The following is a 23,624-nucleotide window of genomic DNA, read 5'->3' on the forward strand; positions in this document are numbered from 1 at the left end:
CGATGCGATTTCAACAATTTGAAATGTATACTTGGAACTGTACCACCGTAATTATGCTCAGGCGGAAGGAGTTCGGTATTCTGAAGGTGAATATAAGAAGGAGGCCACGGTTCAATTCAATATGCTAATGATGCAGAGGCTAGACTGACGACGGTCTCAGGCACAGGGACCCATTCGGGATAAGATTTTTAAGGATCGTGGAAAGGGAATCGGAGTGAGGATCGGAGAGGGGATCGGAGAGGGGATCGGAGAGGGGATCGGAGAGGGGATCGGAGAGGGGATCGGAGAGGGGATCGGAGAGGGGATCGGAGAGGGGATCGGAGAGGGGATCGGAGAGGGGATCGGAGAGGGGATCGGAGAGGGGATCGGAGAGGGGATCGGAGAGGGGATCGGAGAGGGGATCGGAGAGGGGATCGGAGAGGGGATCGGAGAGGGGATCGGAGAGGGGATCGGAGAGGGGATCGGAGAGGGGATCGGAGAGGGGATCGGAGAGGGGATCGGAGAGGGGATCGGAGAGGGGATCGGAGAGGGGATCGGAGAGGGGATCGGAGAGGGGATCGGAGAGGGGATCGGAGAGGGGATCGGAGAGGGGATCGGAGAGGGGATCGGAGAGGGGATCGGAGAGGGGATCGGAGAGTGGATCGGAGAGGGGATCGGAGAGGGGATCGGTCTACATTAGCATAAGCTTTCCATCTTAAGAGATGATTTTTTTCCCATCTGGGTGATCTTATGGGCGTATCTCTAGTAAGAGATACATAGACAAGACGGGATGATTTCGACAGGGAACGCGATTAGATCCTACACATGGAATAATGTGCGCGAAGACGAGTTGAACCTCTGATTTACTCACGCTGTTTAGACAAATTTGCGTTTAATGGTGCTCAAGAAGTCAAGTCCCCAGATCTGTTTATATGACAGCTATATCAGGTTATGAACAAATTTGAACCATACTTGGCACAGTTGTCGGATATCATAACAAAATACTACGTGCAAAATGCCATTCAAATCGGATACGAATTGCACACTCTAGAGGCTCAAGAAGTCAAGACCCAAGATCGGTGTATATGACAGATATATCAGGTTATGGACCGATTTGAACCATACTTGGAGCAGTTGTTGGATATCATAAGAATTGCGCACTCTAGAGGCCCAAGAAGTCAAGACCCAAGATCGGTTTATATGGCAGCTATATCAGGTTATGGACCGATTTGAACCATACTTGGCACAGTTGTTGGATATCATAACAAAACACGTCGTGCAAACTTTCATCCCAATCGGATAAGAATTGCACACTCTAAAGGCTCAAGAATTCAAGACCCAAGATCGGTTTATACGGAGATATATCAAAACATGGACCGATATGTCCCATTTACATTACCAACCGACCTACACTAATAGAAAATATTTGTGCAAAATTTCAAGCGGCTAGCTTTACTCCTTCGGAAGTAAGCGTGCTTTCGACAGATAGACGGACGGACTCGAATATTTCGAGTAGTTACAAACAGAATGACGAAATTAGTATACCCCCCATTCTATGGTGGAGGGTATAATAAATTTAATTTATTGTAGATCATATCTTGAAAATGCATTTCATTGAAATGCGAAATATCAATGCATAAATAATAAAGAGAAGAGAAAAACCAAAAAACCTCAAGCTTGAATTAAAAACAACAATATCGAATAAATAAGGTAGAGGTGAAAATAAAATAGTCAACATATTTTAGATTTATTTGCAACCATTCAATTTTTTATTATTTAAATTTATTCAGTTTTTTTATTTCATTTCAATAATTTATTTATATAGGAAATTTGGTCAAAACTTTATTTCTGTCGAAAATGTTGTCAAAATTTTCCATGCAGAATTTCATCAACATTTTAGTTCAATAGATATTTTCGTGGAAAATTGTGTTAAAATTGTATTTCTATAAAAATATTATATATATTTTGGATTTATTTACAACCCTTTATATTTAATTTTTTAAAATTTTTGCCATTTAGTTTTTTTTTATTCTCATTTAATTTTCTTAAATCACGCAGCATTCAAATCTAGAGATTATAACCATTTTACCCCTTTTGATAAGGTGGTACACCCTAGCGTATGATTTATGTCATTGCTTTTTAATACATCACGTACACGTCACCAAGCCCATCCACTACTACATTCAAAGGTGGTGAGCAGAGAAGAGAGCCATCATCTTGGCTGCTCAACTCGTAAAGTCATTCACATAATAGAAGTGAATGACATCAAAGAGATAATTTCTTACACAAGTTTCTAAATTGTCCTTTATGCGTTTATCAAACAACATTATGATAGAATAATTTTACGGGCGTCTCCACGGAGAACAACAATAAAAAGAACTTTCTCAAGTAACTTTGTCATTCAATCAATACTGATTTACTCAAACTTTTCGAGGTGAAAAATTAAAAACAAACAAGTTCTTTGCCCGGTTTCTCTTTATAAGCAAACAAATGATAATGGAAAATAAGTGTTATGCCATTGAAGCTATATCAGGTTATGAGACGATTAGGGGTATACTTGATTTGGATGTTGGAGACCGTAGTAGAAGTCATAGTGCGAAATTTCAGCCAAATCGAATATGAATTGCCCTCTCTAGAGGTTCAAGAAGTATAATAGGGAGATCGGTTTATTTGGAGCTATATCAAAACATTGACCGATATGGCCCACTTACAATCCCAACCGACCTACTCTAAAAGGAAGTATTTGTGCACTGTTTCAGAGACTAGCTTTACTCTTTGGAAAGTTAACAGACAAACGGACATGGCTAGACTTAAAATGTCATGACGACCAAAAATATATACTTTTTATGGGGTCTAAGACCAATTTTACGATGTGTTATAAAGTATATCCCTATCCTATGGTGGAGGGTATAAAAATAATTATAAGTAAAACCAGTAAGAAAGAGCAAAAGTCGGTCGGTGCCGACCGTAAAATTACAATTCTGAACCAAATTTGATGGACCTCGGCGGATGTTTTCATATGGGTTATTAAACAATCCGTATCAAATTTCAATGTGGAAGCTATATCCAATTCTGAACCAAATTTGATGGACCTGGGTCGATTGGTATACTTTTCAATGGGCCTTTCTCTCTTTTTTCTGGGTGTTACAATCAAATGCACTAAGTTATAATACCCTGTGCCACAATAGTGGGGTAGGGTATGAAAATGGCATTGACAACCACAACAAACATCGATGTCACCTTAGCCAATGCACAGACATTCGATTCCAGTTGGCCGTATTTAGCCTTCGTTTAAATTCATTTAATTTAAAAGCCGCAAATGTATTTACAATTCTCCTTTAAGAAACCCGGACAAGGTGTGCGTTGTGTTGGTTTTGATTGTGGGCGGGGGGAGTAAATGGCAGAGCTCTCATTCAAACATTATTTAGTGGTGGTAAGATAAATGTGCCCCTGGCATCTTCTCTTCTTCTGTATACCTATCTTTCTGACTGTCTGTTTGTTCATCCATATGTCCGTCTGAACAAGTACAAGCGAATGGCGCAAACATTATAAGAAACAGCCTTATAATAAATACAATTAAGAGAACTCAAGTAATACAAGGATAAACTCCTGCATCCACACAAACATATCTCCCAGAACAATGTTTTATTACAGCTTTAAAATTATCATATCCCCAACATGGTTGTCATGATAAACTACTAAAGCCCACGCGGGGAAGTAATTCATAACTGGTCGAATAAATTAGGCAAGATTATTTTGTATGTGTCCTAAGCAGGAGTTCTAATTTATGAGCATTTTGGCATGAAATTTAAATTTGAGACTAGAAGATAATCTAGGACGCAGTAAAGATATGAAAATGATTGTTGATACCAGCAAAACCATTTACACTTTTAGGAAAAGAGTAATACAGCCAACATCATATTGCCGGGAGGCTTTCAGCATTTGCTCAAAGGAAAAATTTTAAATTAAATTTTGTTTTAAATTAGAATTTCAATAAATTTTTGTCCAAAGACAAAATTTAAGAGAATTTTTTCCAAAGTCAAATTTTAAATGACATTTTATCTAAGGACAATATTATATTTATCAAGAGACAAAATTTTCGTTAAACACAAAATCTCATTGAAATTTTCCCTAAAGACAAAATCTCATTGAAACTTTTCCTAAAGACAAAATCTCATTGAAACTTTCCCTAATGACAAAATCTCATTGAAATTTTCTCTAAAGACAAAATCTCATTGAAATTTTCTCTAAAGACAAAATTTCATTGAAATTTTCTCTAAAGACAAAATTTCATTGAAATTTTCTCTAAAGACAAAATTTCATTGAAATTTTCTCTAAAGACAAAATTTCATTGAAATTTTCTCTAAAGACAAAATTTCATTGAAATTTTCTCTAAAGACAAAATTTCATTGAAATTTTCTCTAAAGACAAAATTTCATTGAAATTTTCTCTAAAGACAAAATTTCATGGAAATTTTCTCTAAAGACAAAATTTCATTGACATTTTCTCTAAAGACAAAATTTCATTGACATTTTCTCTAAAGACAAAATTTCATTGAAATTTTTTCTAAATACAAAATTTCATGGAAATTTTCTCTAAAGACAAAATTTCATTGAAATTATCTCTAAAGACAAATTTTCATTTGAAATTTCGTTAAACATAAAATCTCATTAAAATTTTCCCTAAAGACAAAATCTCATTGAAACTTTCCCTAAAGACAAAATCTCATTAAATCTTTCCCTTAAGACAAAATCTCATTGAAATTTTCTCTAAAGACAAAATTTCATTGAAATTTTCCCTAAAGACAAAATTTCATTGAAATTTTCCCTAAAGAAAAAAAATTTATTGAAATTTTCCTTAAGATTTTTTTTTTTTTTTTGAAAGTTTCCCTAAGACAAAACTTCACAAAATTTTCTCTAAATTTTTCTAAAGTATAGCAAAAACAGATGAATAAACGGCAATCACGCCGACATATGTGTATAAACACATTAAAAGGTTACTCTTTGCAAACGTAGGTTGCTGGGTAACAGGGTTTTGGCATAGTGTGTGTTGCTGATGCTAGATGTTCTTTATGAGTTAGAGATATTGGCGGTTGGTGGTTTACCTTTCTTTCTTCGTCTCAAAAAGGCATGTTTCTGCCATTGCACAGCTCACTAATTAGTGAGTGATGGAAGCATGTAATGGGGCAAAGCAAATGATTATGGAGCTTGGTGAACTTCGAAATAGCGATCTCTGTAGTCTGCCAAATGCATTGATTGCAACCACATTTTGCCAAAAACTTTTTAAAAAAGGTTTTTATTTTGGTTCTTCTGTCAAACCAGCAAAAATTAAAGCTTCTAGGAACCGAACAAGGATAATCGACAGACCGGTTTACATGGGAGCTATATCAGGTTATAGACTGATTTGGACCGTAGTTGGCACAGTTTTTGAAAGTCGTAACAGAACACTATATGCTCAATTTCAGCCAAATCGGACAAAACATGAGGCTTCCAGGGGCTCAAGAAGTCAAATCGAGAGATCGGTTTATATGGGAGCTAAATCAGGTTATAGACCGAGAACACCATGTGCAACATTTAAGCCAAATCGGATGAAAATTGAGGTTTCAAGGGGCTCAAAAAGTCAAATCGAGATATCGGTTTATATGGGATCTATACCACGTTATAAACCGATTAAGACCTTACTTAACACAGTTCTTGAGGGTCATAACAGAATAATTAGTGCAAAATTTCAGCCAAATCGAATAAAAATTGCGGCTTTCAGCCGCAAAAAAATTCAAATCGGGACATCGGTTTATATTGGACCTATATCAGGTTATAGACCGGTTTAGACCTTACGTAGCACAGTTGTTGGAGAACACCATGTGTGAAACACCAAATCGTATGAAAGTTGTGGTTTCCAGGGCTCAAGAAGTCAAATTGGGAGATCGGTTTATGTGGGAGCTATACCAGGTTGTATACCGATTTGAGCCGTACCATACACAGTTGTTATAATCTATAAGAAAACACTATGTGCAAAATAAAAGCCAAATCGGATGAAAATTGAGGCTTCCAGGGGCTCAAGAAGTCAAATCGGGATATCGGTTTATATGGGAGCTATATCAGGTTATAGACCGATTTGAACCGTAGCAGACACAGTTGTTAGAATCCATGAAAAAACACTATGTGCAAAATAAAAGCCAAATGGGATAAAAATTAAGGCTACCAGGGGCTCAAGAAGTCAAATCGGGATATCGGTTTATATGGGATCTATACCAGGTTATAGACTGATTTAGACCTTACATAGCACAGTTGTTGGAGGTCATAAGAGAACACCATCTGCAAAATTTAGGCCAATTCGGATGAAAATTGTGGCTTCCAGGGCTCTAGAAGGCAAATCGGGAGATCGGTTTATATGGGAGCTATACCAGGTTATACACCGATTTGGACCGTACTTGACACAGATGTTGAAGATTATTAGAGAACACTATGTGCAAAATGTCAGCCAAATCGTATGAAAATTCGGGCTTCCAGGGCTCAAGAAGTCAAATCGGGAGATCGGTTTATATGGGAGCTATATCCAAATCTGAACCGATATAGCCCATTTGCAATCCCCAATGACCTACATCAATATTAAGTATCTGTGCAAAATTTCAAGCGGATAGCTGTACAGCTATCGTGATTTCGACAGACTGACGGACGGACATGGCTAGATCGAATCAGAATGTCAAGACGATCCAAAATATATATACTTTATGAGGTCCTAGATCAATATTTCTAGGTGTTACAAATGGTATGACTAGATTAGTATACCACCATCCTATGGTGATGGGTATAATTAGTGAAAATAAGTCTGCTATTTGTGAACGATTAAACATGCAAATGCAAATTTGCCCATGAACATCCCATTAAGGACAAGGGGCAAACTTCTCACATATCAATAAGTGCTGTCCTATTCAAATTTAAGCTCAATGATAAGGGACCTCCGAGTTTGCACGGCATGCCGCAGTGCAACCACTCTTTGGGGAGACATTTTACATGTCGCCAGCATTAGAAAACGATAACCACCACTGAAAATTTTGTTCATATTCTAGCCAGGATTTGAACCCAGGCGTTCAGCGTCATAGGCGGACATGCTAACCTGTGCGCTATGGTGGCGAATAAAGATATCTTTTCGAAATTGTATATGGTTATTAGATCGTCCAATCCTATAAGGAAGAAACTTTTGTTTGTAAACATTTATATGGCTCTTATTTTTAACTAAACTCAAGTTACACCTAGAATCACTACTTTGGCAGTTCGATTCAAGTTAAAGCTCAATGATAAGAGGCCTCCTTTTTATAGCCGAGTCTGAACGGCGAGCCGCAGTGCGACACCTCTTTGGAGAAAAGTTTTACTTGGCATAGTACCTCACAAATGTTGCCAGCATTAGGAGGGTGAAACTACCGCTGAAAATTTATGATGGTCTCGCCAGGATTCGAACCCAGGCGTTCAGCGTCATAGGCAGACATGCTAATCTCTGCGCTACGGTGGCAGAGCTATATCTATCACCGCACACCCCTAGTTCTAACTCAGTCGCATGCCATCTCCAAGACCCTTTCAATCTTTCTGGATAGCTGTTTCCTACCCCTTAGAAGTATTATAATATTGTCTGCGTAACAGAGGGTTCAAACACTCTTGAATCAGAGTTCATACTTGGCTATTTATGCCGGTCACCATAGTAGTGGCGATAATATGCTCCCCTAAGGCGTGCCCTATGCCACTTTCTCTCTTAATTTTATGTCAAATTTACCCAGCTGTTGGTTAGCATATGGTTTATGCAGTCTCTAGAGACCTGTTCCACCCACTCTAAATATTGGATCAGTGTATAGGTCCTCACATTATTATTAAAAGCCTCAAATGCAAACTTTCTATGAAATTTTCTTCCTTAGGGATCCTTCTTATATTAAAAAACATTTTTTTGGTATATCGTTGTGCTATATTTTTAAAATTCTCTTTAATAAAGGTTGAGTTAGCTGCTCAAAAACTTAAATAAAATGTTCAGCATGTAAATATGTACATATTATTGTGAAATGGCTTTGCTAATTTAGTGTCAGAATGGCTATTTTTGTGGTGTTATAGATAAAAATATAAATTTACAAAAAGTCAGTAGACCACCACAAGCATCACGTTGCGTGCGCGTGTCAATGGCTTAATGGCCATCGAATGAGTCCAGAACAGCAAGCCACAGCCACATACGAAGGTCAACGTCGTCCTTGTCATCCTCCATTGTTACAAGAGGCGGAAAGGTAACACAAAGAAAAATACTACACAAATATTGTTTTAATATCAACCATCTAATAATAGTTGATAACCTCGCCTGGCTAAGCTGCTTAAAGCCCGAACGAAGCTCATTCCCGGTTCAAGTAATTTCATATTGTTTTGGCATTTAATTAATTAATGGGTCACCGTCTTGTAAGTTCATATTAAACTTGAATTAAAATGAAAGACTGTCTATTAAATTGAAATTACAACTAATGTTGCATCAACAAATCACTTCCGCTCAAGCTGTAGGCAAGAGTAACCACAGCAGGAGCTAAGCAGAGGCATAGCGAGCAAAAAATTACTTTTATAAAGACATGCTGTCCATTGTAGACGCATTAAAGTGGTGTTGTAGTGGCTTTTTCTCTCCTTTTTCCTTTCATGGGGAGGTTGTCCGCAAGTTATCCACAGTTTTATTGCGGAATGTTATTGCCTTCGAGTGGGTTTGTAACTTTGAGGGTGTTACCATGGCGTAAACCACAAATCACATGCACACTTGCAAAAGTCTATTACAGATTCTCCTATTCTCCATGCTCTGTAATTTCCGTTCTATGTACATCTCAGCTGTGACATATCTCTCTCTCTCTCAATGTTTATTTTACCATTTAATGCTGGCAACAAATAGTAGACCACAAACACTGGTGTACCAGGGATCTACCACTAACTTCCATAGTTGAAGGTGGGTCGAAAGAGAACCAAAAACTTCAAAGCCTCATAGTTGCAAATTGCAAATTTTGCCCATGGACATTGCACTAAGGAACTGGGGCAAACTTCTCACATATCACTATGTTCTGCCCGTTTCCAATTTTAATCTCAATGATAAGGGACCTCCTTTTTATAGCCAAGTTCGAACGGCGTGGCGCAGTGCGACACCTCTTTGGGGAGAAGTTTTAACATGGCATGTTACCTCACAAATGTCGCCAGCGTTAGGAGGGGAAAACCAAAGTTGAAAAACCTTTTTTTCTGGTGGTTTCGCCAGGTTTCGAACCCAGGCGTTCAGCGTCATAGTCTGGCATGATAACCTCTCTAAGGCTCTTTGTTGCATACTTTAATTTTCTAACATATAATGCGACCCACTTTAATATGCCATACCATTGTCAAAGTCACGGAACAGTAAAGTGTTTATTTGTACATTTTCAGTTTCATATAAATCATATTTCATTGTGAGAAAGTGCTCTATGAGTGCAACTTAACAGCTGTGCGCCATCAAAGCCGCATACTAACAAGAATTTCCTATGCGGAAATTATGATGTGCCTGACTCATAAAAGCCTATAACACTGTGATTAAAGAAATATAAATTTATTGAACTGGAATAAGTGGAGAAATTGGCTTAAAAATAGCTTCAGCTCATATGCAAACTGAAACTTAGGTAAGGTCAGGTTAGGTTAGAAAAAGGGTGCGGATATTAATCCGCCCCTGCCGCTTTGGTCATACACCTGAGCCAGTAATCGGTTTGTTGTGCGCTCTAAATACTAAAAAGTAACCTCAAAAAAAATCTATTGGGTTGCCCAAAAAGTAATTGCGGATTTTTTAAAAGAAAGTAAATGCATTTTTAATAAAACTTAGAATGAACTTTAATCAAATATACCTTTTTTACACTTTTTTTCTAAAGCAAGCTAAAAGTAACAGCTGATAACTGACAGAAGAAAGAATGCAATTACAGAGTCACAAGCTGTGAAAAAATTTGTCAACGCCGACTATATGAAAAATTACTTTTTGGGCAACCCAATATATCAGAAATTCCGTGCTATCTATATAATTCCTAACTTTTTTCCATACCACGCCCCTAAGTTGGTTCATGTCTGGTATTGTGTCCCCACCCAAGTACCTGTGTCTTATAGCAGCGAAGACGGGCAATGACATAGGAAATACCCCAACGTCTCATCCTCTCCCCACATGCTCTACACATGCTGTCACTTGCCTCACCGATTTCGCAAAAGTGAGCTCGTAGTCCTATGTGTCCCGTTATGATACCAAAATCTACACTGACCTCCTTCTTACTTTATTTCAGTAGTAGCCTCGTCCTCTCACGATCCCGATCACCCCATCTGATTTTCGCCGTCCTACCGACTGTTTCGCTGTTCCACAGTGTTGCCTCACCGATTTCGCAAAAGTGAGCTCGTAGTCCTATGTGTCCCGTTATAATACCAAAATCGACACTGACCTCCTTCTTACTTCATTTCAGTAGTAGCCTCGTCCTCTCACGATCCGGATCGCCCCATCGGATTTTCGCCGTCCTGCGGACTGTTTCGCTGTTCCACAGTGTTGCATGCGCATTCGTCGCCCACGCCCTTAACTCGAGCAGCATCGACCCGAAAGGCTTCGGGTTAACGAAGTTTATTGACGCAGTTCTCTGGCCTTCGCCGCCCAATCGTCCGCCTTTTCATTCCCACTACTACGTTACGGCCCGGCACCCAATCGATGCGAATTGTGCCATCCTCAGAGAAGGCGTTAATCTGCTTCTTACACTCCAAGATTGTTTGTGATCTTACCCTCCTGGTTGTTATTGCCCTTATGGCCATTATACTGTATAAAGATGTTCACACTCGATGTCCTTGCGTTAGCACCTCACCACCTCACGCATTCTGTGTTCGCCCGGATCTTCGCTGGCAGGACCGTATTATGGTCAGACAGTTTAAAACATACCCCAGTCCTTGGGTTCACAGTGTAGAACCCCAGGCCCACTCTGTCCTTTATCCTTCCATCTGTCTATCCGTGTAACATAATCTTCCAGATGGCAATATTAGGGTTTCGACAGTCCTCGCATTCGACCTCAAGTGTCGTCTCAGGTATCCGTACGGAAACCTCTTTCCTTCTATGTTTCCTATCGTCGCCTCGTTTATACCGCGATGGTATAAGCTGCTGCCATCCTCAATCCATTCTCCCATCGCCTTAAGTCTCATAGCCACAGTGGCTGCCTTACACTTAATCTGCATGCCAATGGGTCGGATATCTAGAATAGTGCCCTAGTGGGCGTGGTCCTCATCGCTCCGCCTATGCCAAGTCAATATGTTCTCTGAACCTGTTGTATGGTCCTTACGTTAAACTTTTTTCCCATAGCAGTCCACCAAACTGCTGAGGCTCCTATCCTCAATCCATTCTCCAATTGCCTCATAGCCGCAGTGGCTGTCTCACACTTAATATGTATGTCAATTGGTCGGATTCCTAGAATAGTCTCCAGTGCTCTAGTGGGCGTGGTCCTCATCGCTCCGCCTATGCCAAGACAACATGTTCTCTGAACCTGTTGTATGGTCCTTACGTTGCACTTTTTCTCCATAGCAGTCCACCAAACTACTGAGGCATAAGTAAGTATTGGTCTAATCACGCTCCTGTAGAGCCAATGGACAGTCCTCGGATTCAGGCTCTATTTCGAGCAAACAGCCCATCTACATAGTGCCCAACATCTGTGAGCCTTCTCAATACGCTCCTGAATGTGACACTTCCAATTAAGTTTCCTATCCAAGATCACTATGTGACTTTGTCAGATATTTAAATCATTTTATTGAGGCCCACCTTCGTCAATTTGGTGCGTCAATTTGGCCCACCTTCGTTTTCCTCGTGAACAGGCATATTTCAGTCTTCTCTGGATTACCATTGAGAGCCCTAGGTCTAGCCCATTTTTATGCCATATGCAAGACCTTTCAGCATAACAGGTTGGGATTCTTAGCCCTTGGAAGTACTATAACATCGTCTGCATAGCGGGTTTTAGGTTTTAGACGGATTTAAATCCCTCCTCAATCAGCATCCGTAATAGGTTATTTATGGTGGTCACCCAAGGTAGTAGCGATAAAATGCCTCCCTGTGGCGTGCCTTGTGCAACTTTTTTCCTCAAATTTATATCATAGGACCCGCAATTTATCCACCTGTTCCTTAGCATACGGTTTCTCCATTCTCTAGGGATCCGGTCTATCCGGTACTGGTCTAAGGATGGGATCATTGTGTAGGTCCGCACATTGTTAAACAACCCCTCAATGTCAATACAAACCGCCAATGTGTAAGTCTTGGCATCGAAGGATTCTTCTATTTTATGCACAACCTCTTGCAAGACAGTCTCCACCGACCTTCCCTTGACATAGACATGCTGTTTTTATTTGAGCAGTTCGCTGGATGTCCTACTCGTTATAATGGTATCCACAATAAGTTCTATGATTTTGAGTAGAAAGGACGTAAGGCTTATAGGTCTGTAGGATTTTGGTGTCACATAACTTGCCTTGCCGGCCTTTGGTATAAATACCACCCTTGCCCCCTGTCAGGCTATCGGAGTATATGCAAGTCTTAGGCATGCTATGAAAATACAAGCCAGATGGGGCGCCAGATAGTCTGTCTCCTTATGTACTAAGGAGACAGTACATAAGGAGACAGACTCTGCTCTCTGCTCTCACTCCCATGTCGTCTACTTAAGTTTCAGTTTGGACATGGGTTTTTGAGGAGGCCACCGTGGCGCAGAGGTTAGCATGTCCGCCTATGGCACTGAACGCCTGGGTTCGAATCCTGGCGAGACCATCAGAAAAGATTTTCAGCGGTGTTTTTCCCCTCCTAATGCTGGGAACATTTGTGAGGTACTATGGCATGTAAAACTTCTCTCCAAAGAGGTGTCGCATTGCGGCACTCCGTTCTCACTCGGCTTTAAAAAGGAGGCCCTTTATCAATGAGCTTAAACTTGAATCGGACTGCACTCATTGATATGTGAGAAGTTTTCTCTTCCCTGTTCCTTAGGGGAATGTTCATGGGCAAAATTTGCATTTCCATGGGTTTTTGAGAGAAACTTTTTCATCTTGGCGGCTTCATTAACGCTATCGACCAGTTCGCAGAAAAGCTTCCAGGAATAACATTTTGCCGCTGTGGTAATCTTATTGTATTCTTTGAGCCTTGTGTAGTACACAACCCAGTAAACTTTCGTTTTTTTACGACGAGCTCTGTTAAAAACTCTGAGGACCCCTTTCCCAGTGTTGCGAATCTCCCCTGTCATCCTGGGTTTTTCTAGGGCTAATTTCCTTTCTCGAAGAGGAAGAGGTTTTCTTCGAAAGAAATTGTCATCAATGTCTTCTATGCTTGAACAATCTAAATTATCTTGCCCAAGTCTTCTTCTCAGTAGTCTTCCGAATTTTGTCCATTTGGTTTTCAAATTTTTATGGAAGCTTATCGGATTCGGCGCTGGCCGCGCCATTCTAAGCCTGATGTAGCGATGGTCTGAGAAGGAATGTTCCATGGTGACCGTCCAATCCTGAACCTCATCGTCATCATCATCCAAACATAATGTCGCATCTAAAACCTCCTCCCAATCCTATTAAAAAAGGTAGCGGTGTTACCAATATTAAGTGTTATTAGGTCATTAGTATTCAACAACTCTGGCAGGGCTTGACCCCGCTTATTAATGTTGGTCCTACCACACATAATGTTGTGAGAGTTCGCATCGCACCCTATTGGTACCTCGTTTCCTGCCTGTTTTACTTTCCTCACCAACCGTTGCAGCTCCCACGTAGTTGGCGGTGCCGGAGAGTCGAGCGGCAGTAAAAGTGATGCCAGGTATGATCCACCGTTTTCCTGGCTCATCACTCTTGCTTCCGACTTTGACAACTCTGGAGAAAATACATAATTAAAATTTTTATGATAAATAACGCAGGTCCTGGTTGAGTACCAGTATTAGCATAGAATAGTTGGTAGTTGATATGGTTCAGTCCAGAAACTTTGTTCCGGGTCGTCCATGGCTCCTGAATTTAGGCAATATGATTCTTGCCCTTGCTAATTTTTTCCATCAGAGCGTGAGTAGCTGTCTCGCTCCTGTGGGAGTTTATCTGGATGACCTCAATCATTGGTCCTCCATTAGATTGGCCTCTTGGCTGATAGTCTCATCGTCTGCCCTCCTGTGCGTTAGGCTGCATTGAGTTTCCCATCACTGCACTGCTTGATGTTTTAATATTAGGATCTTTGCCCATCCCAGTCTTCCGAATCTTGAGAATGTCGGTAATGGTTGCATCATCGGGTCCCTGTTCGTTAGGCTGTATTAAGACTACCGTCCCTGTACTGCCTGATGTTCCAATATTAGGATCTTTGCGTATACTAGTCTTCCAAATCTTGAGTAAATGGGCTTCTTGGGAGTAGATCATGATCTCATCGTCTGCTCCCTGTGCTTTAGGCGGCATTGAGTTCTCTGTCACTAAAGTGAGTCTATAAAGGACTGTCATTCTTTCCTAACCTAGCCTAACCTATGCTTTGAAACAAAAATTAACGCTTAAATACGCCAAAAAAAAGTCTATTAACTTATAGGGAAAGTCTTAGCTGTGGTTCAGATATCTTTTACTGTTTTCTTCAAAAAATTTTTAATTTAACATCAGCAAATGTTAAATAAAAATTTCTTTATATACCCAATTTGATGGCAATATAAAATAACAATGTGTAATATTGAAAAATTCATTTTCTTTCTTTTAATTTTTTTTTTAATTTTCTTACTTCTTATTCAATGTGTATTCTACTGCTCCCAGCAAAAGAAAAACTTTTTAAATTTAATTTGATGTAAAACTTTGATTACAAAAGTAAACACTTCTTTGTCAAAATCCACAAATATCTTATTTGACAACATTTTTACCATGAAAAATCTATTCAAACATGGAGCTCTTACAATTGACCATGGCCTAAATGGATATATTATACTTGTGAGCATTTGTCAAATACTCATTTAGGCCTATTACTTTTTACGGACACTCACTCACTCAACCACCCATCTCCTATTATTTTATGGTTTCAAGGGAAAATGGCCATGCCATGCTTCCTATTTGTTGCCTAGAAGGAAGTAAAAAAGAATTTTGGAAAAATACACAAACATCCAAACATCAGCTTTCAGTCATTGCTGCTTCATGCCCGAATCCATCAATCAAAAATTCTATTAAAAAAAAAATGGTAACGTGTTCTTAGGTTACCAAGGAAATCATGGTATACTAGGATGTTTGAAGATACTCTCTTTTTCCTGGTATACTTATTTTATAAGACCTAATGTTACATCTCTGAGCCACTATCAAGTTCATATGACTAGGCAAGGGATAAAATAATTTTCTAGATTAAGAATTGTCACCAAAGCAGATACATTCGTAAAAAATCCTATGAAAGAAATTTCCTTGTTGCAGCAAAAGTTCGCACCCGTTTGAACATGGCGAGGAAAGTACGATCTGATACTGCAGGGAAGCTCGGCATTGAAAGCTGCAAACACAACAGATGGCAGCGGCATATTCCACTCGACTGACGCAACTACTTGACGAAAGCACTCCTTGTTCCGATGATATAATAGCGCAGTGGCAAACCCTTGCCCACTTCATATAAAATGCCGCGAAATCCGTACTTGGGTACCGCAAGCCTCCCCCAAGAAACCCATGGTACGATCAAGATGCTACTGAAGCCAAGAATTCGACATATAGAGTAACCCTGCAATCAGTAGCAAGGCGCTAGATGAAGAGGTATCAGGAGAAAAGGCGAGAGGAGAAACGGCTTTCCGCAGAAAGAAAAAGGAAATGGAAAGACGTGAGTGTGAGCGAACTGAGATGTACAGGAATTAGAATGAAGTCCGGAAATTCTACTAAAGAATTAAACATCAAACAGATGGCTTTGGTGCAGGCACATCCTCCTGCAGAGACGAAGAAGGAAATCTGGTAACTGACACAGATAGAATGCTGAGGATATGGAAAGACCATTTTACTAGTGTCCGACGTTGGTAGCGAAGAGGATACCGCAAACCAATCCATGATGATGGTTCAGAATGAGACAGAATGAGGTCCAAGTAGCAGTGACCCGACTTAAGAACAACAAGGCAACAGGAGCCGACGGGTTACCCACTGAACTATTTAAGACCGGAGGCAACACGCGGATAAGGCAACTGCATCAGCTTATCTGCGCAATCTGGCTAGAAAGAAGCATACCCGATGATTGGAACCTCAGTATACTATGTCCCGTACACAAGAAAGGAGACAAGACGGGATGTCCCAACTACAGAGGAATAAGTCTCCTCCCCATGGCATACAAGATACTCTCGAGCATTGGGAACCACAACTTTGAGATAGTCAGTAACTTTATCTACATCGGCACCGCCGTAACCAAAACGAGTGACACCAGTTTTGAGATAAAGCGAAGAATAATACAAACAGATGCTACTTTTGATTAGGTAAGCAGTTTAGAAACAAGGCCACCTCTCGACAGACGAAGATTATACTATACAAGACACTGATCTGCCGGTTTTGTTATATGGTTTTGAGGCATGGATACTTCTAAAAGCAGATGAGGCAGTGCTTGAAGTATTTGAGAGAAAGATTCTTCGTAAAATATATGTACCAGTTTGCGTTAAAGGAGAATATAGGCGACGTATGAACCACGAGCTGTTTGAACTGTATGACGATGATAGCATAGTTACACTCATCAAAATACAACGACTGCGTTGACTAGGTCTTGTTGTCAGAATGGATAAAGAAGCTCCAGCAAAGAAGTCTTTTGAAGGCAAACACGGTAGTACACGCAAACCCGGCAGACCAAAAGCCCAAGGGAAAGATCAAGTGGTGGGAGACGCCTCGAAACATGATGTCAGAGATTTTAGAATGAGCGCAGAAGATGGCGGTGCTTGGAACGCTATTCTACATTCGGCTAGTGGAACAAATGTTCTGTTGTAGCCAATTAAAGTAAAGTAAGTAATGAAAGAAATTTACTACAATATAACAAGAAATTCTAAGAAATTTTAGAATATACAAGAGGGTACAGAATATAATCCTCCCCATGCCGCACATGCCCATGCATGTGGTTTATTCAGCCTCTAAGGACTCGATCCTACAGGTACAGTTCTAAGGATTGGATGAGTATGATGTCCTCACATTGTTTAAAGCCCTTTCGAGGTCATACTTCTATCATGTCGTAGCCACATGTTCGCCTAATCGTATCGAGCATCATGGGCACTCAGTATTTATAAAAGCCCCGGTGCTGCCTGGCCTCTCACAGTCGTTGCAGCTTCTCCTTATGGAGCATTCCACTATCCGTAACCTGTGGACGCGCCCAGTAGCTCGCAACTAAGCTTCTCGTGACAGTAATAAACACCACACAGATCGGACCGCAATGTGGTACGTCACAGCAATCCCGTGTCGGGTTCCTTTCCTTGATATAGCCATGCGGTTTGTATCTGAGCAGTACGCCAAATGCCCTACTGGTTTTTATGGTATCAGCTATACGCTTCATAGTAAAGAATAGAAAGGACGTAAGACTTATAGCTTTATACCCCTTTGGCGTCGCATAGCTTACCTTGCGGTGCTTGCGTATAAACCACATCCTTGCCTGCTGCCTGCCTTTCGGAGTATTTACAAGTCCAAGGCACGCTGTGATTATAGTGGTCAGATGCATGCTACGCCAGGTAGTCCGCCTCTTTCTGTAGTAACACCGGAAATATTCTATCAGGTCCCGGCGACTTAAATGGTTGGAAGCTTCTCATGGCTTTGATACGCGAAGTACAATGTGGCCTCTAAAACTAAAAATATATAGCCCCTTTTTGAAAAGGGCAAAACTGCACACTTTAGGGCGCCCCCTCACTTGAGGCCAAAAAAACCCTGTTGGGGGGAAGTGAGCCAACCTAGGCAAAATGGGTATCACATGAAAGGTATTGGCGAGTATATTACGAATATGCAAAAACATGTCTAAAAATTGGACCCGGAAAGGACCTACTGGGTCTTGAGGATCTTGCACCTTTTTAACATAGGCAATATGGGTATCAAATGAAAGGTACGAAGGAGTAGATTACGATAGATATGCAAAAAAAAAATTAATTAAGCTCTAGAAGAAATAGACAGTTTTAAAAAATCTCGCTATATCTATCGTAATTTACTCCTTCATACCTTTTATTTGGTACCCATATTGCCTTTGTTTACTGGGTTAAACATTTTCAAGACACCTTATATATGATTTTACATATTCCTTATCTACTTGACGATACCTTTCAATTGATATGCATATTGACTAGTTTGGACCACTTCCCGCCAAGGCCGGTTTTAAGGCCCTAGGGAGGCTCAGAAGCTTTTGCCCCAAAAACGAACTTCAGATCCATGTTCCTGGGTCAAAATTAGTAACGGTGCAAAAAATTAAAAAAATCGGGGGTGCGCCCTATAAAGTGCAGTTTGCCCCTTTTTGATATCTTGAACTTCTAGAGATCTTAATTTTAATCCGATTGTCTGAAAGTTGCAAATACAAAAAGTGCTGCCCGATTAAAGTTTAAGCTTAATGATTAGGGACCTCCTTTTTATAACCGAGTCCGAACGGTGTGCAGTGCGTCACATCTTAGGGGAGAAGTTTCTACATGCCATAGAACCTCACAAATGTCACCCACATTAGGAGGGGGAATTAACGCTGAAAAAAATTTTTTGATGTTCTTGCCAGAATTCGAACCCAAGCGTTCAACGTCAAAGGCGGACATGATAACATATGAGCAACGGTGCCCACCTACATACTCTCCTTTACTATGCTCATTGCTACAGATAGTATGTATGTGACATTCTTCGATTCAGTAGTACTCCTCATATCATGAATTCTATGGGTAGATGTACAGCAGCATTATATGGACAATCTACGTTTTTGCTTTAAATGACAAGGAATACGTCCTTCATTCGGTTTCTTTACAGTGCGTCTTCTCACAACACACAAACAGATACTCTGCTCAGACCTGTACGATCGGTCTTGACGTATAGTTCAATTTAGCAATTTGGCATAGTAAAGTAAAAGTGCCACAAACTTCGACTTCGCAGGATTTAGGTCCTAAGTCATAATAAATACTTATTTATGTAGCATTTCCCAATAATCTATCGAAAACATGCCTGTTTAAGGTATGTCTGACAATGAAAAATTAAAAGGATGGCCGCCATTACTTGCCATAGTTCAATGTGCTCGATAACTCAAAAAGAAAAGTAAAGAGTTACAAGCAGTAGAGCAAGTTTCGTTGGCCAGAGCCATGTTTTCCAATGAATGCTGTCAAAACATAAATCAACATATGAAATTGGATAACCGATGATAAGGGTTTATGTTGTGGCTAAGGCCAAAAATGGGCACATCTGCAACAGTAACAATACCAACATACTCATAGATGTTTAAAACATGTGGTCTCTGCCATTGGCAGAAACATCGCACGATTTGTGTGTCCTTGTGTTTCTGACAGAATTGAAAGACATTTTTTCTGTCGGAAACAGCAAGGCAGTCATGCAGACAAAAAAATAATTCTGTTTCGAATACAGGCAGTTGAAGAAATCGTTGTGGTTCACAGAGAAAATTCGTTGGAACGGCTCAAATGATAAGGCAATACGATTTAATACAAAATAATATTTTATTGATTTTTAGACAAAAATTTGTATTTTTCGAAGAAACAAAGTAAGCTGTTGTAAAACGGTGAACATTTTAAAAGCAATCATAGTATGTATGTATATATATGCATTTGAGAGGCATATAAAAGCTTAGTACAACAAACAATTACAGCCTCATTCACAAAACTTAATGAAGAAATAAAGATGTTTCTCTTCAAAACAAACATTTTTTTTATACCCACCATCGTAGAATAGGCGGTATATTCATTTAGTCATTCCATTAGCAACACATCGAAATATCAATTTCCGACCCTACAAAGTATATACATTTCGGATCGTAGTAAAATTCTAAAACGATTTAACGATGGCCGTGTCTCTGTCTGTCCGTCCATCTGTTGCAATCACTCCAGAGCCTTCAAAAATTGAGATATTGAGCTGAAATTTGGCACAGATACGTCTTTTTGATGCACGCTGGTTAAGTTCTTGAACGGACCAAATCGGACCATATTTGGATATAGCTGCTATATAGACCGATTTTCCGATAAAGGGTCTAATGCCCATAAAAACCAAATTTTGCTGGAGTTTCATACAGTCAGTAGCTTAATGCTTCCCGACAACTGACCCAAGTATGGTTCAGATCGGATTATATTTAGCTATAGCTACCATATAGACCAATCCACCGATAAAGGGTCTGAAGACCATAAAAGCTTTATTTATTAAGCCTCCCGACATTTGACGTAAATATGGATTAGATCGGTCCATATTTAGATAAAGCTGCCATATGGACCGATCACCCGATGAAGGGTCTGAAGCCCATAAAGGCTTTACTTATTACCGGATTTCGCTGAAATTTAAAACAGAGTGTTATTTTAAGCCTCGCGACATCTGACCTTAGAATAGATAAGATCGGCCCATATTTATATATAGCTGCCATATAGACCGATCTCCCGATAAAGGGTCTGAAGCCCAAAAAGCTTTATTTATTACCCGATTCCGCCGAAATTTGCAACAGTGGATTATTTTAAGCCTCCCGATATCTGACCCAAATATGTATTAAATCGGTCCATATTTAGAAATAGCCGTCATATAGACCGATCTCCCTAAAAAGGGTCTGAAGGCCATAAAAGCTTCATATATTACCCGATTTCGCTGAAATTTTAAACAGGGGGTTATTTTTAACCTCCCGATATCTGGCCTAAATATGGTTCAGATCAGACTATATATAGCTACCATATAGACCGATCTCCCGATAAAGGGTCTGAAGCCCATAAAGGCTTTATTTATTACCCGATTTCGCTGAAATTTAAAAATTTTAAGCCTCCCGACATTTGACGTAAATATGGATTGGATCGGTCTATATTTAAATATAGCTACCATATAGACCGATCTCCCAATGAAGGATCTGAAGGCCATAAAAGCTTTATTTTTTATCCGATTTCGCTGAAATTTTGAATAGTGAGTTATTTTTAGCCTCCTGACACCCGACCTAAATATGGTTCAAATCGGACTATATTCAGATATAGCTGCTATATAGACCGATCTGCCGATAAGAGACTGAAGCCCATAAAAGCTTTATTTATTACCCGATTTCGCTGAAATTTGAAACAGTGAGTTTTTCTGAGCCTCACGATATCCTATGCGTTTTTACTTGTTTTGTAAAAAAATTGTGCCATTTCGATTTGTGCTATGTTCAGACCAAAACTGTTTTTGGCTAACGACTGGTTTTGCTTTAATAATGCTCTGAAAACGAGTCGTTTTTCCTTTACAATTTATAAAGGAAAAACGACTCGTTTGCCAAAAAAACGTGTCATTCAAAGCATGTAAGCCCAAAGGCCTAAATTGTGTTAAATCGTATATTTAAGCCAAGTATAGTTTAGCCTTTTACCGGATGTATCACCTTCCTTTTCCTTTTAATTGACTATGACAGAACACTAGCCGAACGTACAATAGCGTTCCAGGCGCCTCGATCTTTCGCGCTCATTCTAAAATCTCTGACACCAAGTTTCGAAGTGTCTCCCGCCACTTGATCTTTCCATAGGGCTTTTGGTCTTCCCGGTTTGCGTGTACCACCGTGTTTGCCTTCAAAAAACTTCTTTGTTGGAGCTTCTTCATCCATTCTGACAACATGACCTAACCAACGCAGCCGTTGTATTTTGTGAGGTCTAACTATGCTATCGTCGTCATACAGCTCATGGCTCATACGACGCCTATATTCTCCATTGACGCAAACTGCTCCATATATTTTACGAAGAATCTTTCTCTCAAATACTCCAAGCACTGCCTCGTCTGTTATTACAAGAACCCATGCCTCAGAACCATATAACAACACGGGTAGTATCAGTGTCTTGTATAGCGTAATCTTCTTCTGTCGCCTTATTTCTAAACCTATTCCTCAGATCCATATAACAGCACGGGTAGTATCAGTGTCTTGTAAAGTGTAATCTTCGTCTGTCGAGAGGTGGCCTTGTTTCTAAACTGCTTACTTAGTCCAAAGTCTTTGCCAGTATTATTCTTCGCTTTATCTCAAAACTGGTGTCATTCGTTTCGGTTACGTCGGTGCCAAGGTAGATAAAGTTACTGACATTCTCAAAGTTGTTGTTCCCAACTTTCTCCATTTTCTTTATCTGCTAGGTTGTACAAGGCGTTTTGGGAGTTGAAGCCATCCATTTCGTCTTATCTCCATTTACTGCCAGACCCATTTTCACCGACTCTCTTTCGATTCTTTCAAAGGCTGCTGTTACTACTTCCGGTGACCGACCTATGATGTCAATGTCGTCGGCATAGGCATTTGTAGTCAACAAAAAGATGGTCGGTTTTGATTTTTCCTTCTCGGGTCTTTTCTAGGATTTGGCGCAGTGTGAATATCTGGTCCAGAATTGATTTACCAGGTCTAAAGCAGCATTGATATGGCCCAACTATCTCATTGACTTTAGGTTCTAATCTTTCACACAATACGCTCGAGAGTATCTTGTATGCGATGGGGAGGAGACTTATTCCTCTATAGTTGGCACATTCCGTCTTGTCTCCTTTCTAGTGTACGGGACATAGTATGCTGAGATTCCAATCATCGAGTATGCGTTTTTTCTAGCCAGATTGCGCAGATAAGCTGATGCATACGCCTTATCAGCGTGTTGCTTCCGGTCTTAAATAGTTCAGCGGGTAACCCGTCGGCTCCTGCTGCCTTGTTGTTCTTTAGTCGGGTCACTGCTACTTGGACCTTATTCTGACTAGGAGGTAAACATTCTATACCATCATCAGGGATTGGTTCTGCGGTATCCTCTTCGCCGTCAATGTCGGACACTAGCAGTTGGGTGAAATATTCTTTCCATATCCTCAGCATGCCACCTGTGTCAGTTAGCAGATTTCCTTCTTTGTCTCTGCAGAAGGATGTGCCTGCACCAAAGCCATTAATTCTTTGTTAGAATTTCCGGACTTCATTCTGACTCCTGCACATATCAATTCGCTCACACTCACGCCTTTCCATTTCCTTTTTCTTTCTGCGGAATAGACGTGGCGAGTTGTTACTGAGTACAGTGTTGCTCTATATGCCGCATTCTTGGCTTCAGTAACATCCGACACTCTTAGTCGTACCATGGGTTTCTTGGGGGAGGCTTCGCCATTATATCATCGGAACAAGGAGTGCTTTCATCAAGCAGTTGGGTCAGCCGAGTCGACTTCCGTGCAGTGTTACATCGTACTTTCCTCGTCATGTTCAAACGGGTGCGAACCTTTGCTGCAACAAGGTAATGATCCGAATCTTTATTCGCTCCACAGATCGATCGTACATCTAACACGCTGGATGAATGCCTTCCATCTATCACAACGTGATCAATTTGGTTCCTCGTGTTTTGATCGGGTGACAGCCATGTGGTTTTGTGAATATTTTTATATTGAAATCTGGTGCTACTAACTACCATGTTTTTTGCCGCGGCGAAATCTATCAGCCACCACCCATTACTGGACGTTATTTCATGGAGGCTAATCTTTCTGAACTTTTCTTCGAGCTCGTAGAAAATATCCTTGATCTGCTCGTCCTTGTCTTCCGTCGGGGCATGCTCACAA

General features: G+C 40.2%; 2 protein-coding genes across 7 annotated transcripts in view; both read right to left on the reverse strand.

Moving 5' to 3' along the window:
- The window catches only part of LOC106095667 (ras-related protein Rab-27A), a 60,517-nt gene that overhangs the window by 25,421 nt on the left and 11,472 nt on the right, over nt 1-23,624 (reverse strand). The gene's annotated exons all lie outside the window — the stretch shown is intronic.
- LOC131997036 (circumsporozoite protein-like) overlaps nt 140-23,624 on the reverse strand; it is a 26,172-nt gene continuing 2,687 nt past the window's right edge. Inside the window, exons 2-3 of the mRNA XM_059367294.1 lie at nt 13,721-13,835; nt 140-670 (exon numbers count right to left, since the gene is read on the reverse strand). Of these exons, the coding sequence (XP_059223277.1) occupies nt 140-670; nt 13,721-13,835 (646 nt within the window). The remainder of the gene's footprint in view (nt 671-13,720; nt 13,836-23,624) is intronic.

This window comes from Stomoxys calcitrans, chromosome 4 (assembly GCF_963082655.1).
Source record: "Stomoxys calcitrans chromosome 4, idStoCalc2.1, whole genome shotgun sequence".
Classification (NCBI taxonomy): Eukaryota; Metazoa; Arthropoda; class Insecta; order Diptera; family Muscidae; genus Stomoxys; species Stomoxys calcitrans.